This window comes from Erythranthe guttata, chromosome 14 (genome assembly GCF_056151865.1).
Source record: "Erythranthe guttata isolate IM_541 chromosome 14, IM_541, whole genome shotgun sequence".
Lineage (NCBI taxonomy): Eukaryota > Viridiplantae > Streptophyta > Magnoliopsida > Lamiales > Phrymaceae > Erythranthe > Erythranthe guttata.
In genome coordinates this window covers 6,749,725-6,763,559 of record NC_142546.1, presented here as the reverse complement: position 1 = coordinate 6,763,559, position 13,835 = coordinate 6,749,725, and the positions used below count along the sequence as shown (strand labels likewise).

The 13,835-nt window shown below is 33.7% G+C and overlaps 1 protein-coding gene across 2 annotated transcripts; it reads right to left on the bottom strand.

Annotated features, from left to right (window-relative positions):
- Window positions 1-8,170: 8,170 nt before the first annotated feature.
- LOC105962570 (protein STICHEL) lies at window positions 8,171-13,522 on the bottom strand. Of its 2 annotated transcripts, none has more exons than XM_012986885.2 (6): window positions 10,949-13,522; window positions 10,647-10,863; window positions 9,599-10,093; window positions 8,880-9,459; window positions 8,411-8,498; window positions 8,171-8,280 (listed from the first exon to the last, which is right to left on the bottom strand). In XM_012986885.2, exons 1-6 carry the CDS (start codon window positions 13,043-13,045, stop codon window positions 8,179-8,181), a joined length of 3,579 nt encoding a protein of 1,192 aa, XP_012842339.2. In that variant the 5' UTR covers window positions 13,046-13,522; the 3' UTR covers window positions 8,171-8,178. The 2 variants fall into 2 exon arrangements, with proteins under 2 accessions (XP_012842339.2, XP_088669642.1); XM_088813516.1 differs by having other exon boundaries at window positions 8,417-8,498; window positions 10,949-13,177.
- Window positions 13,523-13,835: the final 313 nt, after the last annotated feature.

The following is a 13,835-nucleotide window of genomic DNA, read 5'->3' as shown; positions in this document are numbered from 1 at the left end:
TGTTATTTTTGTAATACATCTTACAGATCTTAGGGGTAAAATTGTCTTTTTCCTTAAGCGGGCCAAAATTCCTGATCGTTGATTCCAGACAGATTAGAAACTTTTTTGCACACCATGAACTTATTTGTAATAGCCTGATGTTTTTGAAAGGTGTAGTATTGTTTATATATATTAATTAATTTAGATTAGATAAAATTTGGATTAATTTCCTACTAACTTACTAATAATTTAGTTATTATTATTCGGGCAAATTACGACCACCCCAGAATTATGGTCATTACGAAAATTCCCTCTTATTTGGATAACTAGTACTTCACCCGTGCGTTGCACGGATGTCAGTTTCAAAATGAGAATAATAATAATATTTAAATTATTATCTCTTTATAACAACACCAATTCAAGTAAAACAAAATGGAAGTAAATAAAAACAATTATCTCTTAATTCAGAGTTGTAAATTCAATTAAATATTACAAAGAAGAATACGTGAAACACGTAAAACACGATATGAAGATTATGTGAAATCATTTAAAATATATATGGTATAACTCTATTTCATGGAATTGAATCTACTACACAAAGTGAATCTTCTGCAAAATAACTAACTTAACAGCAAACACAGTAGTACAAAGGTAACACAATAGATATTCAAATAACCTGAAAGTTTATCACTAACAACATTCAATTAGTGATGCACATTACTCAAACAACGACACAATTTATAAATATTGCAAAATAGATACGATGTATAAGCCACTACCAATAATGATACCAATACTGATACTAATATTAATACTGATACTAAAACTATACTGATACTGATACTGATACTGATACTGATACTGATACTGATACTGATACTAATACTAATACTGATACTAATACTAATACTAAAACTAATATTAATAGTAGTGATAGTGATACCAATAATGATACTAATACTAATACTAATACTAATACTAATACTAATACTAATACTAATACGAATACTAATACGAATATTAATATTAATACTAATACTAATACTAATACTACTACTAATACTAATACTAATACTAATAATAATACTAATATTGATATTAATATTGATACAAATATTGATATTAATACTGATACTCGTACTAATACGTACTCATACCGATACTCATACTAATACTATTATTAATACTAATACTAAAATTAATACTAATATTAATACTAATACTAATACTAATATACTAATACTAATATTAATACTAATACTAATACTAATACTAATACTAATACTAATACTAATACTAATACTAATACTAATACTAATACTAATACTAATACTAATACTAATACTAATACATATACTAATACTAATACTACTAATACTAATACTAATACTACTAATACTAATACTACTAATACTAATACTAATGCTAATACTAATGCTAATACTAATACTAATACTAATACTAATACTAATACTAATACTAATACTGATACTAATACTGATACTAATACTTATACTAATACTAATACTAATACTAATACTAATACTGATACTAATACTGATACTAATACTTATACTAATACTAATACTAATACTAATACTAATACTAATACTAATACTAATACTAATACTAATACTAATACTAATACTAATACTAATACTAATACTAATACTAATAATAATACCAATACCAATACCAATACTAATACTAATACTAATACTAATACTAATACTAATACTAATACTAATATTGATACTCATATTGATACTGATACTGATACTGATACTGATACTGATACTGATACTGATACTGATACTAATACTAATAATAATATTAATACTAATACTAATAATAATAATAATAATAATAATAATAATAATAATAATAATAATAATAATAATAATAATAATAATAATAATAATAATAATAATAATAATAATAATAATAATAATAATAATAATGATACTTAGTGATAATGATAATGATAATGATACTGATACTGATACTAATACTAATACTAATACTAATACTAATACTAATACTAATACTAATACTAATACTGATACTTACTGATACTGATAATGATAATGATACTGATGTTGATACTGATATTGATATTGATAATGATACTGATACTGATACTAACACTGATACTGATATTGATATTGATATTGATACTGACACTGATGTTGATACTGATACTGATGTTGATAGTCATATTGATACTCATAGTAATATTAATATTAATATTAATATTAATACTGATACTCATACGAATATTAATACTCATAATCATACTGATACTGTTAATAATATTGATATTGATACTGATGTTGATACTAATACTAATATTAATACTAATTATATTGATACTAATACTAATATTGATATTATATTGATACTGATACTGATACTGATAGTGATATTGATACTGATACTGATACTGATAGTGATGCTCATACTCATACTGAAACTGATACCGATATTGATACTTAAACTAATACTTGTACTTGTACTGATAGAGATACTAATACTAATACGAATACTTATATATACTGATATTAATACTAATATTAGTACTAATTCTAATACTATTACTAATAGTAATATTAATACTAATACTGATACTAATACTATACTAATATTATTACTAATACTAATATTAATATTAACACTAATTTTAATGCTAATGAACTAATGCTAATGATACATATACTGATACTGATACTGATGCAGATGTAGATACAGATACTGATACTGATACTGATGTCGATACTAATACTGATATTTATACGGGTATTGATAGTGATATTGGTACTGATACTGATACTGATAACAATAGTAATATTGATACGGGTACTTATACTGATATTAATACTAATATTTGTACTAATACTAATATTATTACTAAAAGTAATACTAATACTAATACTAATACTCATATTAATACTAATACTAATACTAATACTAATACTAATACTAATGCTAATATTAATACTAATACTATTATTAATTCTCTTATTAATACTAATATGTTAATATTGTTAATGTTAATGCTAATACTAAGTTTAATGCTAATGCTAATCTGGATATGCTAATTATTATGTTAATGCTAATTATAATTGTAATTCTAATATTATTCGAATCCTTATCCTATTTATAATCATATTCATAACACTTATCATAATTCTAATCCTAATCATAATCATAATCCTGTTCGTAACACTAATCATAAGCCTAATAATTTTAATACTAATTATGCAAATGCTAATGCTAATGTTTATTCTAATTATAATCTTAATTATAATTCTAATCCCAAACCTAATGCTAATCATAATCCTAATACTAATACATGTCACTTATTATCGTATTAAGCATAATCATAATCTTAATTATAATTCTAATACTAATATTAATTATAATATTATATTAATCCTAATATTAATATTAATGCTAATATTAATTCATAATGCTAATATTAATTATAATATTATATTAATCCTAATTACAATCCGAATCCTATTTTTAGTATTCATACTAATACTAATACTAATTGAAAGAATATTAATTGTAATTATAATTCTAATGTTAATATTAATCATGAATTCTGATTTTGTATCAATAATTTTTTGATAAAAAAAAAATTTATATTCAATCTCGAACCTTTATATCAAATTTCTCATGTGTGGTAGCTGAGCATCAAAAAACACATATTAAATTTATTAGAAATTAATATTAATTATATTATCAAACTGACATTAAAACTATTTATAATATTATAAGGGTATAAGCAAAAGTTAAGACGGAAAAGAACAATAGTCATTGTTAATAAGATAAACTATGAAAATTCTCCTGAACTTAGGCTAAATTACAGAAAACACCCCACTTATCGGTGATTACCAAAATCCCCCTCATGTTTGTTTCTATCTTACACGACCCCCTTGTGATGTGATTTTTTTACGGAATCTTTTTTATTCCATGTAATATCCCAAAACATATGGATTCTACCCTTGCAAACGTGACATTTCTTTTTTATCGTACTTTTTAAATACAAAAATTACCCTCAGGGGTGGTCATGGTAATAATAAAAATTTGTGAAAGTGTTATTTAAGAAGAATAAATATTTCGTGTAAAGTCCCCTGAGGGTAATTTTTGTCTTTAAAAAGTACCATAAAGAAATGTCGCGTGTGCCCAGCATTTTTTGTTGAATATTCCACGTAATAAAAAAATTCCTTGAAAAATCATACCATAAGGGGTCGATGTAATACGGAAACAAACATCAGGGGATTTTTGTAATTACGAATATGTGAGGGTGTTTTTCTTAATTTAGCCTAAGTTCAGGTGGTTTTCATAAGTTATCCTAGTTAATATACAACTTAAACTTATTTGCACGGATGACTATATGTTAGAAACTAACATAAAGGCTGATGCTATTGAAAATAGATCAAATTTCAAGTAAACAAAAGTCAATGTAAAATTAATGCTTATATAAATAAAAAAAATAAAAAATAAAAAATAATAGATATACTAAATATATAGAATATATAGTATATACGATATTATACATTTTAAACAAAACAATTGATATTCTTAATGTTTGGTATTAAATAAAGTGAATAAACGAATTTAATACCAAAGATTTAGAATAACATTGTTATGTTTTGAAATATATAAAATCATTTGTTTTTTTTTTATGAATTGATTAATTAAACTTAATTTATGTTATTCAATTTATTAGAATAATCATGATAAAGTTTGTATTTTAATTAGTATATAATTTAAAAGGCTAAATCAATCGTAAAATTTATTGTCTCCGGATTCAGTGAAGAAAAAATGGCTGGTTAAATAATAACATGAAGTTCATGTAGTATAATTTTCAATGCGGTAAATAATGGGGAGTACATTACTCTGCACATAGTAGAAAAAAAAACAGTGTCAATTTTCGCAATATTGTAAATTCGAACATTTATTTTTCTTTTTTACAGATAATATTAATATATAATATTAAATTAGTCAAAAAAACATATTCTCTGGTCATGTTCATGTAAAATGTATCATATCAAATAATTTATTTTGCAATATTTTGTTAATATAAATCCAAGTTTATGAATTAAAATACAAAATTTCCATAGCATCACCAATCACATGCAATTATAATAAGGGAAGATTTTAAATTAAATTTAACTAATTTCAAATTAAATTAATTATAAAATTTTAAAAAAATATTTAGAGTTTCCAAAAAAGTTGATATATTTAGAGCATTTTATAAATGGTAAGATATAAATATAGTAATAAAATAATTAAATATATTTAATTATTTTAATTTTGGAAAATGATGACATGTTTTTTGATGATTTATTTCCACCAATCAATTCGCCACTTGGGATGAAATTGAGGACATGTCACCAATTAAAATTGCCAAATGTCAATCAATTAGGTGTGGAATTCAACTTTTATATATTATATAGATTGTAGCCACCCCTCAATTAGATATGGCCACGGGTCGGGTTTGACCCGGACCCAATCCGAAAACCGCCTCGTTCCGGCCCCGTTGACCATGGACCCGGACTCGGACCCGGACCCGACAAAGTATGGGTCGGTTTCGGGTCCCGATTTTTTGGACCCGAGACCCGACGGGTCCACCCGGCGGGTGGACCCGAGGACCCAACCCGAGTACCCATCGGATCCATCCGAATAAAAAAATATTTTTATTTTCAAATTTTGAAAATGCAACGGCTATAAACCGGACCCGGTCCGAAAATTCAATTTTTTTTTTAATTACAACGACTAGAAACTCGGGTCCACCCAGAACCGACCCGGACCCGGTCCGAAAATTCAATTTTTTTTAATTACAACAGCTAAAAACTCAGGTCCACCTGGACCCAACCCGGACCCGAACCGGACCCGGTCTGACTGATTTCAAATTTTATTTTTAGTTTCTTTTTTCAACGGTCACGATCATCCGACCGTTGGAGATGAAGGGCCAGGATTGTTCGATCATTTAACCCGACCCGAACGGTCGAATTACATGTATAATTTTTATTTTTATTTTTATTTTCACATTTTTTACCTATAAATACCCCCACCCCCCTCTCAATTTTCTCACCAATTCACTCACAATTCTCTCTACTCGCCCAATTCTCAAATCTCAAGTGTTTTCTATTTTCTGTTAAATTTGCAAGCATTCTCTACTCTCTTTCCGGTTTTCAATTTCGTTGCTCTAAAAAACAATGTCTTCAAGTCGTAATCGTGGAACGGGAAAAGGAATAATCCCTCCCGAATTGGAGTGGGATTGTTCCGATGATTGGCAACACCAATCAATTCCGAACTCGAATTTTGAATTTAAAACTAAGCTCAAGTCCTTTAAATTTAGCTTCTTCTTTTTTTTTTTCTTTTTTTGATATATGTGAAAATAATAAAATAAAAAATCAAAAAAATCAAAAATCAGTTTTGAACCCGGACCCGACCTGGGCCGGACCCGGATCCCCCTCCACATGGGTCGGTTTCGGGTCCCAAAAAAGTAGGACCCGGACCCGAACCCGCCCTGCCCCGTGGCCGTGTCTACCCTCAACTATGTATTATCTTGCGACAAATACCCCTCTGTAGGTAAATTTAGGAATGTTAAACCGGTAAAATCGAACCGAAATTTCGGTACGCCAACATTTCATACCGTTTACCGAACTAAATATACGATTTGGTTCGGTAAATAACCAAATTACATAAATTTTATGTAAAAATATTTAAGAGGGGGTGATTGTAAGGGCATCTCCAATGGAGTAAGCAAACTCTATTTGTCTTCAAAATATAGAAATTGTGGAAAAAAATTCAACACCAACAAGAAATTTAGTGGGGCTCTAAATTTTCAGATTTTTGCATAATCTCCAAACTTGTTCCTAAATATAGGACTTTGTTTGGAGACTCATGTGTATTTCATGTGACTTTGTTTAGGAACTCAAAATTATAGAGCCCTCCACTGTGAGATTTTATTTTTTAGAGACTCTAAGATTCCACCGGGTCTCTATACGGGTCTCCAAATACGAATTTGGAGACCCGATTTGCTTACTCCATTGGAGATGCCCTAATTACCCAAACTAGAGGGGTTTTTTCATAATTTGGCCAAACCCATGGGGTGGCCTTAATTCGCCCTAGATTTTTTTATATGAAAGGGGAAATTAAGGGAAAATCCATGTCCGGCCGGCCCTGCATGTAGGTGAAGAATGGAAGTTTCGAGATCACGAAAGGCAAAGGAACAAAACGAAGCGAAAATCGAAGAAAACCAAGTGAAAGTCTTCGCTGCCTCATTGGACCGCCGTCTAATAGCATTCTAATTGAGAAGCCGAAATTATGTTGATCGGTTTTCGGAATAGGTTGTTAAAACCCGACCCGCCCACTACATTTGTACATAAACTAGTTCTTCTGTATGTACGATGCACGGGATGGGATGACATTTTAAAAGTGAGGAAAACAATAATTTAAATACATGACAAAAAAAAAAGTTGAAAAACTAAAATTATGTTTCGACTTAAACATGAATTAGATAGAAATATTTTCGAAAGGACATAAATGGAACAACTTGGGGGAATAAATTATCGTTGTTAATGTCGAAAATTATAACTTAACGGCCATATCTCGACACTAGCTAATGAAAATTATAACTATCTTTAAGGTGCTAAACTCCAATTATTTTTAATTTTGCTACCATATGTAGTCCAAGCACGATCATTCCAAAAATCGGAAAATTATTTTCATCGGCTAGTATATTACTACTATGTTTTGACGATCACACTAAAAAAAATATCGAACTAAAACACAAACAAACGTTACTATATTTCAAGTTCGTATCTAAAAAAATCGTAAACAAACATTACTTCCACCGCGTACTTCTTGAAATAGTATTTCAGCTCTTATTCCTTATATTACCACTACATTTTTTAAGAGTATAAATCAATAAACATTATCAATATACACTTGACCAAAACATTGGTGATTCTTCAAATAAAAGAAGAAATAAAATCCCCAAATTTCACCTTTCAATTAATGATACTTAAGAGTAGTACTAACTTTACATCATATCCTTAAATAACTGTCACGTATTTATAATATATATATATATATATATATATATATATATATATATATATATAAAATAACATTAAAAGGAAAATGGCTGCAACTTTTAAAATTCTCATAATTTTGATGTCATCTATTGTATCTGCTTTCTGTCCTCCTCGATTTCGCGCACTCTCCAAACCACGAAAATCGACCACTTTTACGTGCACGAAGTGGAGTGCCTTGTTTGGCCTGTTTTTGTAGCATCCAAAAAAAAATAAAAATTTGATTCATTTAAGAGAGACTAATTTCTTTACATACACAAAATATATATATATATATATATATATATATATATATATATATATATGAAAGAGATTACCTTTACATTTCCCCTTTTGGGAGGTTTGGAGTTATTCCAACAGAACAATCCGCTGCAACCGGGAGCTCCCGATCCGGATTCATACCCTCTGCACCCAAAAAAAAAAAAAAAAGCGAAGAGAATTTAAGACCTCGTGTGGTTGCCACAATAGTTATAGAATACGGAAATTTTGGTGGACTAATCAAACGTAACACTAGATAAATTTCAACCAAACGAGTCCTTAATAAAAAATCAATTGTAACCGCTAAGTGTGCAAAAGGTTGCCGGATGCAGTTGTTGACGAAAATATTTAGCATTCTGAATATTAATTCACGGCAACAACTTTAGAAAGTAATTTAAACAACAAATATTGAGAGCATGCAAATTCAGACAACCGTAAATTCGAACATAAACTTTTAACATATATATATATATATATATATATATATATATATATATATATATATATATATATATATATATGACTCACATGTTATCTTTGCTGAAATTGCTGGCGAAGCTGCTATTATGCAAAAGACTTGGCGACATGGGGAAATGATCGGCGGACCTCTTAGCGATAATTTGATCTTTCTGAGGGGCAATTCGGTCATTAATCTTCAACGCTTTAATCTCGCGATTCAGCTCGTCTTCCCACTGCTGCAAAGGCGCCACGTCAGCAGAATTCACCGACCCATCGAATTCTTTCGAAGGGTAGTACGACCCGTCTTGCGGCAGAATTTGATTCCTCTTCGAACCGGGGGTGCCGCCTCTCTCCATGGCCTGTAGCCAAGCGGTTTCCAGTCTCTGCTCGTGGATAATTGACTCGATTCTCTTCGCCGGAGGAACGTTGGCTAACCTGCTCCCCCCCTTTGAGGTGCTCATGTTAGCGCTTTCGGACACGTCGTCGTGGTGGTGGTTCAGTTTTAGTAACGAATCCGGTAGTAGAATTATTTTGACTTCCACGTTGTGGCGTAGGACGATCTCGAACGAGTTTGTGATGCTGCTGAGGAAACCTTCTGCTCGGGTTTTGATGTTTTTGTCGGAAAATGCGATGTGCGCTACAAAACCGCCTGCATGCAGAAAGATTCGATTTTTAAAAAATGGCTGAAAAATTACATTTCTACCCCCCAAACTAACGGTAGGTACAAAGTTAAATTAGAAACCGTGAAATACCTAAATTGCCCCTAGATATAGAATATTTGCTATTACCTTTAACTTCGGATACGGAAACTAGCCTTCCATGAGAATGAAGGAGCTGCCTCAACGTCTTCGAATGGCACTTCTCAATACACTGAATCCATATACTAATCAACATCTTCGAATTCATGCATCTCGTTTTATCGGAATCGAAACTGGCAGAGTCAGCCAGAGGGGCAGGATCGTCTTTTCTCGTAGCGGAACTGCGGTGAGGGTACGGTACAGCAGGAGAGTTCGACCTCTCGGGTGCCAGCTCAGCATCGGCGGTACTTCTCTGCTTGTGGGTCATAGTTTCTCTGAGCATAATAATATGGTCCTCGTCGGTTGTCTTTGAGCTCTGTCTTCGACTACTGCCCGAGTGGGTCCGGTCAGGCGACGGGGCGGAACCTAGCTGTAATAAGGTTGCTGTGAACCATGTGGACCGTTCACTCGATACCCTTAGATGCTTTTCTGCTTCCGAGAGAAGGTTCAGTGCGTGTTTTAGCCTGTCTAGTTCTCGTTCGGACACTGTAATAAAATGCAATTAGTTACTTTTCGAACATAATAAAAAAAAATTGAATTGCTAAAAAAATACCCCTTATTATTTTGATCGGCAAAAACCCCCCTACGATTCATTTTTTTTAGCAGACGACCCCTAAACGGGGGTACTAATTGCTTGAAAATTAAATCATAGGGTAATTTTTTTAGCCGTTCGATATAACAAAGAGGTACCAATTGCAATAAACTCGAATTAAAAACCCGTTAGATATATATACCTCAAGAAGCTACTTATTTGTTTCGCTAACGATAATCATCTTGAATTTTACGGAATCATGCAAGAAATCAAGAAAACGTAACAAGTATACCATATTTTACTACAAAGAAACACGTGGCAAGAAATGGCATCGAGTCAACATAAACCCGTTTTTTGTAGTGTTTACATTTTATCGAGCGTGGCATTTATTTCCTGGAATGGATTATGATCGAGATTCAATTTTCGTGTTTCTATAAAAGATCGAAACTTTATGTGATTCAGATCGAAAAATAAAGATTTACTATAAAGATTAGTTTCGACACTCACAATTTCTTCCACCGAAGAAGGAATCGTGCTTCCCGTCGGAACTCGGATAAGTCCCAGCAATAATATCGACAATAAGTGTCGCCATTTGAGACATTAAAACTATCGGGTCAACTCCACAGTCCATCAATTCTCTCGCTCTAATCACAGTCTCCGTCGCATTCGACGCCATGGCTAACTCCAATAACTCCAATAACTTCTCGTCGGAAACAACCCCGATCTACGTAACAAACGACACATGATTATTTTCAGTAAAAACACAATGTTTAAGACAATGTACGTATTTTAAAGAAGAGTAAACTCACGAGTTCGTTGACCAACGAGACGGTGATTCTCTTCCCAAATAAACTCAACTGATCGACCGTTGTCTCCGCATCTCTCAACGAACCATCCGCGTTCGAAGCAATCATTTCCAACGCATCTAAGTCAACGTCCAAATTCTCGTCACTAACGATTTTCCTCAACCGACCCACGATTTCGCTACTGCCGATCTTGTTAAAAAGATGCTTCTGACACCTGGACAAAATCGCCCTCGGCACGTTGTCCGCATCGGTCGTAACGAGTACAAAGACGACGCGCGCAGCGGGTTTCTCAAGCAGACGGAGGAAAGTCAACCAAGTCTTCGACGGCAATAAATGGCACTCCTCGACAACAAAAACCCTAAATTTCGAATCCGAAGAAGACGACGACAAATGGCTCTTCAGAAGCGACTTGATATTCTCGATTCCCTTCTTACTCGAACCGTCGGCTTCTAGAAGGTTCCGGCTCTTTCCGGACATGAAATCGGAACACTCTCTACAAACCCCACAAGGCTTAGTCTCGTTCGACGCTAAGCAATTCAATGCAGCGGCGAAAATTCTCGCGGCCGAAGTTTTTCCGGTCCCACGTGGGCCTTGGAAGAGATAAACGGGGGAAATTCTCCCCCTCGAGATCGTATTAATAAGAGATTGCACGACTATATTCTGACCAATCAATTCCTCGAAAAACATCGGCCTATATTTATGGCTCAAGCTTCGTACATTCTCGGGCGAGCTCTCCTCTTGTACTTCATCGTTCATAGCAACCATTTCTAGACCTTCTTGGCTTCTACAGCTCGAAGACCACCTTTTTCCGTCCAATCGGCTCAACGCCTCCAAATCGATCTCTCCGTAATTCGTCGACAGCTCATCGTCGCTGTTACTACTGTTTGTTAGAAGCGGGACATGGCTAGAATTCGGTCTCCTCTTATTATGATGTCTCCTTTGATGGGTCGAAGAGTGGGTCCCACAAAAAATACTGCTCGATTTCCTTCTTAAAGTATCCGAAAGCGACGGCGAATAGCAGCTCCAAGAACCTACTCTCGACTTCGGAGTTGACCTTCTTGACCAATAGCAAGGGATTCCGCATCCGTTTCGACCCGGCAAATCCAAATTGTCGTCCACCTCATCGTCCGCGCAAGATCCAGTTGTCGCATCCCATGATTCGACCGTACTAGGATTCCTAATCCCGTATTTATTATTATTATTATGACGAGAACTTGTCGAAAGTGCAGGCGTGCTGTACGAAACCGAATCGTCTTCCACATTCTTCTTACGATTCACCGCCGGGGCCCACCCCTTGTTCTTGATTCTCGCAAGCAAAGGGGAAACTGTACTATTGCAGTAATCCTCGGTGTCGTCCGATTGGCCGGCCAAATTGACCGAACCGCCCCTCCGTAGACCTAAGCCGGGCAAACCATCGACCACATTGTGGGCGTACCTACTCACTATTATCTGTTTCTGCAGCTTCTCGTTGTGATGCCGCAGAGTGGCGTTCGAGTAATTACTCCTCCTCGGCTTCTTCTTGATTGTGCGCATGATAGATGGAGTGAAGTCCGTGCTTCTACACTTGAACACGGACGAAGGGTAGATATCGCTCTTCGAATCGTTCCCACCACCGCCATTTCTTGCGTCGCTATCAACACTCGAAACCGAACCCTCTTCGTCTTCTTCCTCATCGATATGCTTGCTTCGTTCGCTCTCGGATTTCTGGCTCCTCCAATTATATAGGAACACTTTCTTCTCTTTCGAATTCGAATTCGGGTTCGGGTTCGGATTCGAATCCACATTATTACTAGTACTAATTTTATCGACTTGCAACGGGAGTTGCGGAAACTGATCGGAGGAGGAAGAAGGGAGGACGATGGCATTACCGTCAATCTTGTTGTGGTGGTGCACGTAGTGGTGCTTGGTGGTGGATCTAGTCGAGTTGAGCGGCGACCGCCGCAGGGAGGAGGAGGTGGTGCCGGGGTCCCTCAACACCCTCGCCGCCGCCTTCCGGATTTGCGTCAACTCCTTCTTCAAATGCAGGTTGCTCGGATCAATACTCCCACCACCACCGCCACTGCCGCCGCCGCCGCCGCCGCCCATCTCCACCGACATCATCTTCAAAACTGCCACCACTGCAGCAACCGAAGAAAATGGAGGTGGAAAAATGAAACAAATTTATCCCAAGAAAACAAATGGGGTTGTCTATAAATAAATCAAAACTGCAGATCTGAAGGAATCAATAATTAAAATTAAAAAAAAAAAAAAAAAAAAAATCCTCAACAGCTACAAATAAGGGTGGTGGGCTGAAATCAAGAATGTAGGGTTCTTAAGGAATTAAGAGAAAAAAAAAAAAAAAAGGCAAAGATTTACTGCTCTGCAAGAATGGAGGGCTTTTGAATTATTATGGGAAAAATTAAATTAATTTCTTGTTTCGTTGAAATCGAAGTAAAAATGGCAACTTTATTTTTTATTTTTTTTTCTCTGCAGAAGTGAAGGTCCCGCCGAGCAGAGATTTTTGAGGCTCCAAAGATTCTATTGTAATGAGTGTCTCTCTCTCTCTCTATACTTTCTCTCTCTAGTTTCTCTCTCTCTCTTGCTTTCTTTGTCTGAGATTTACTTCTCCATTAGTTGTCTTAGTTTCCATACTTTCCTTACACACATTTTCGTTTATTGAAAGCGTTGAAATTGTTGACACTTCCATTGATGATTGATGGACTCATTTGCCTACGGGGTCTTTAATTTTTTATTTTAATATACATTTTACTATAAAGGGTAAATTTGTAAATTACGATCACTCCTGAACAAAGATCACATTAGAAGAAAAAAATAAACGATCGTGTTTGGGTAATTACAATCACATCCCTCAACTGTGGATCTTGTTACACATACACCCTTATGGTGTCGA

What these genes read in the sequence shown, in the direction of transcription:
- LOC105962570 (XM_012986885.2), bottom strand. Translation starts at nt 13,045, where the DNA reads ATGATGTCGGTGGAGATGGGCGGCGGCGGCGGCGGCGGCAGTGGCGGT. An exon ending in TTCCGTATCCGAAGTTAAAG is followed by an intron (nt 9,460 to 9,598) that starts GTAATAGCAAAT and finishes TTCTGCATGCAG; the next exon opens with GCGGTTTTGTAGCGCACATC. An exon ending in AATTTCAGCAAAGATAACAT is followed by an intron (nt 8,499 to 8,879) that starts GTGAGTCATATA and finishes TTTTGGGTGCAG; the next exon opens with AGGGTATGAATCCGGATCGG.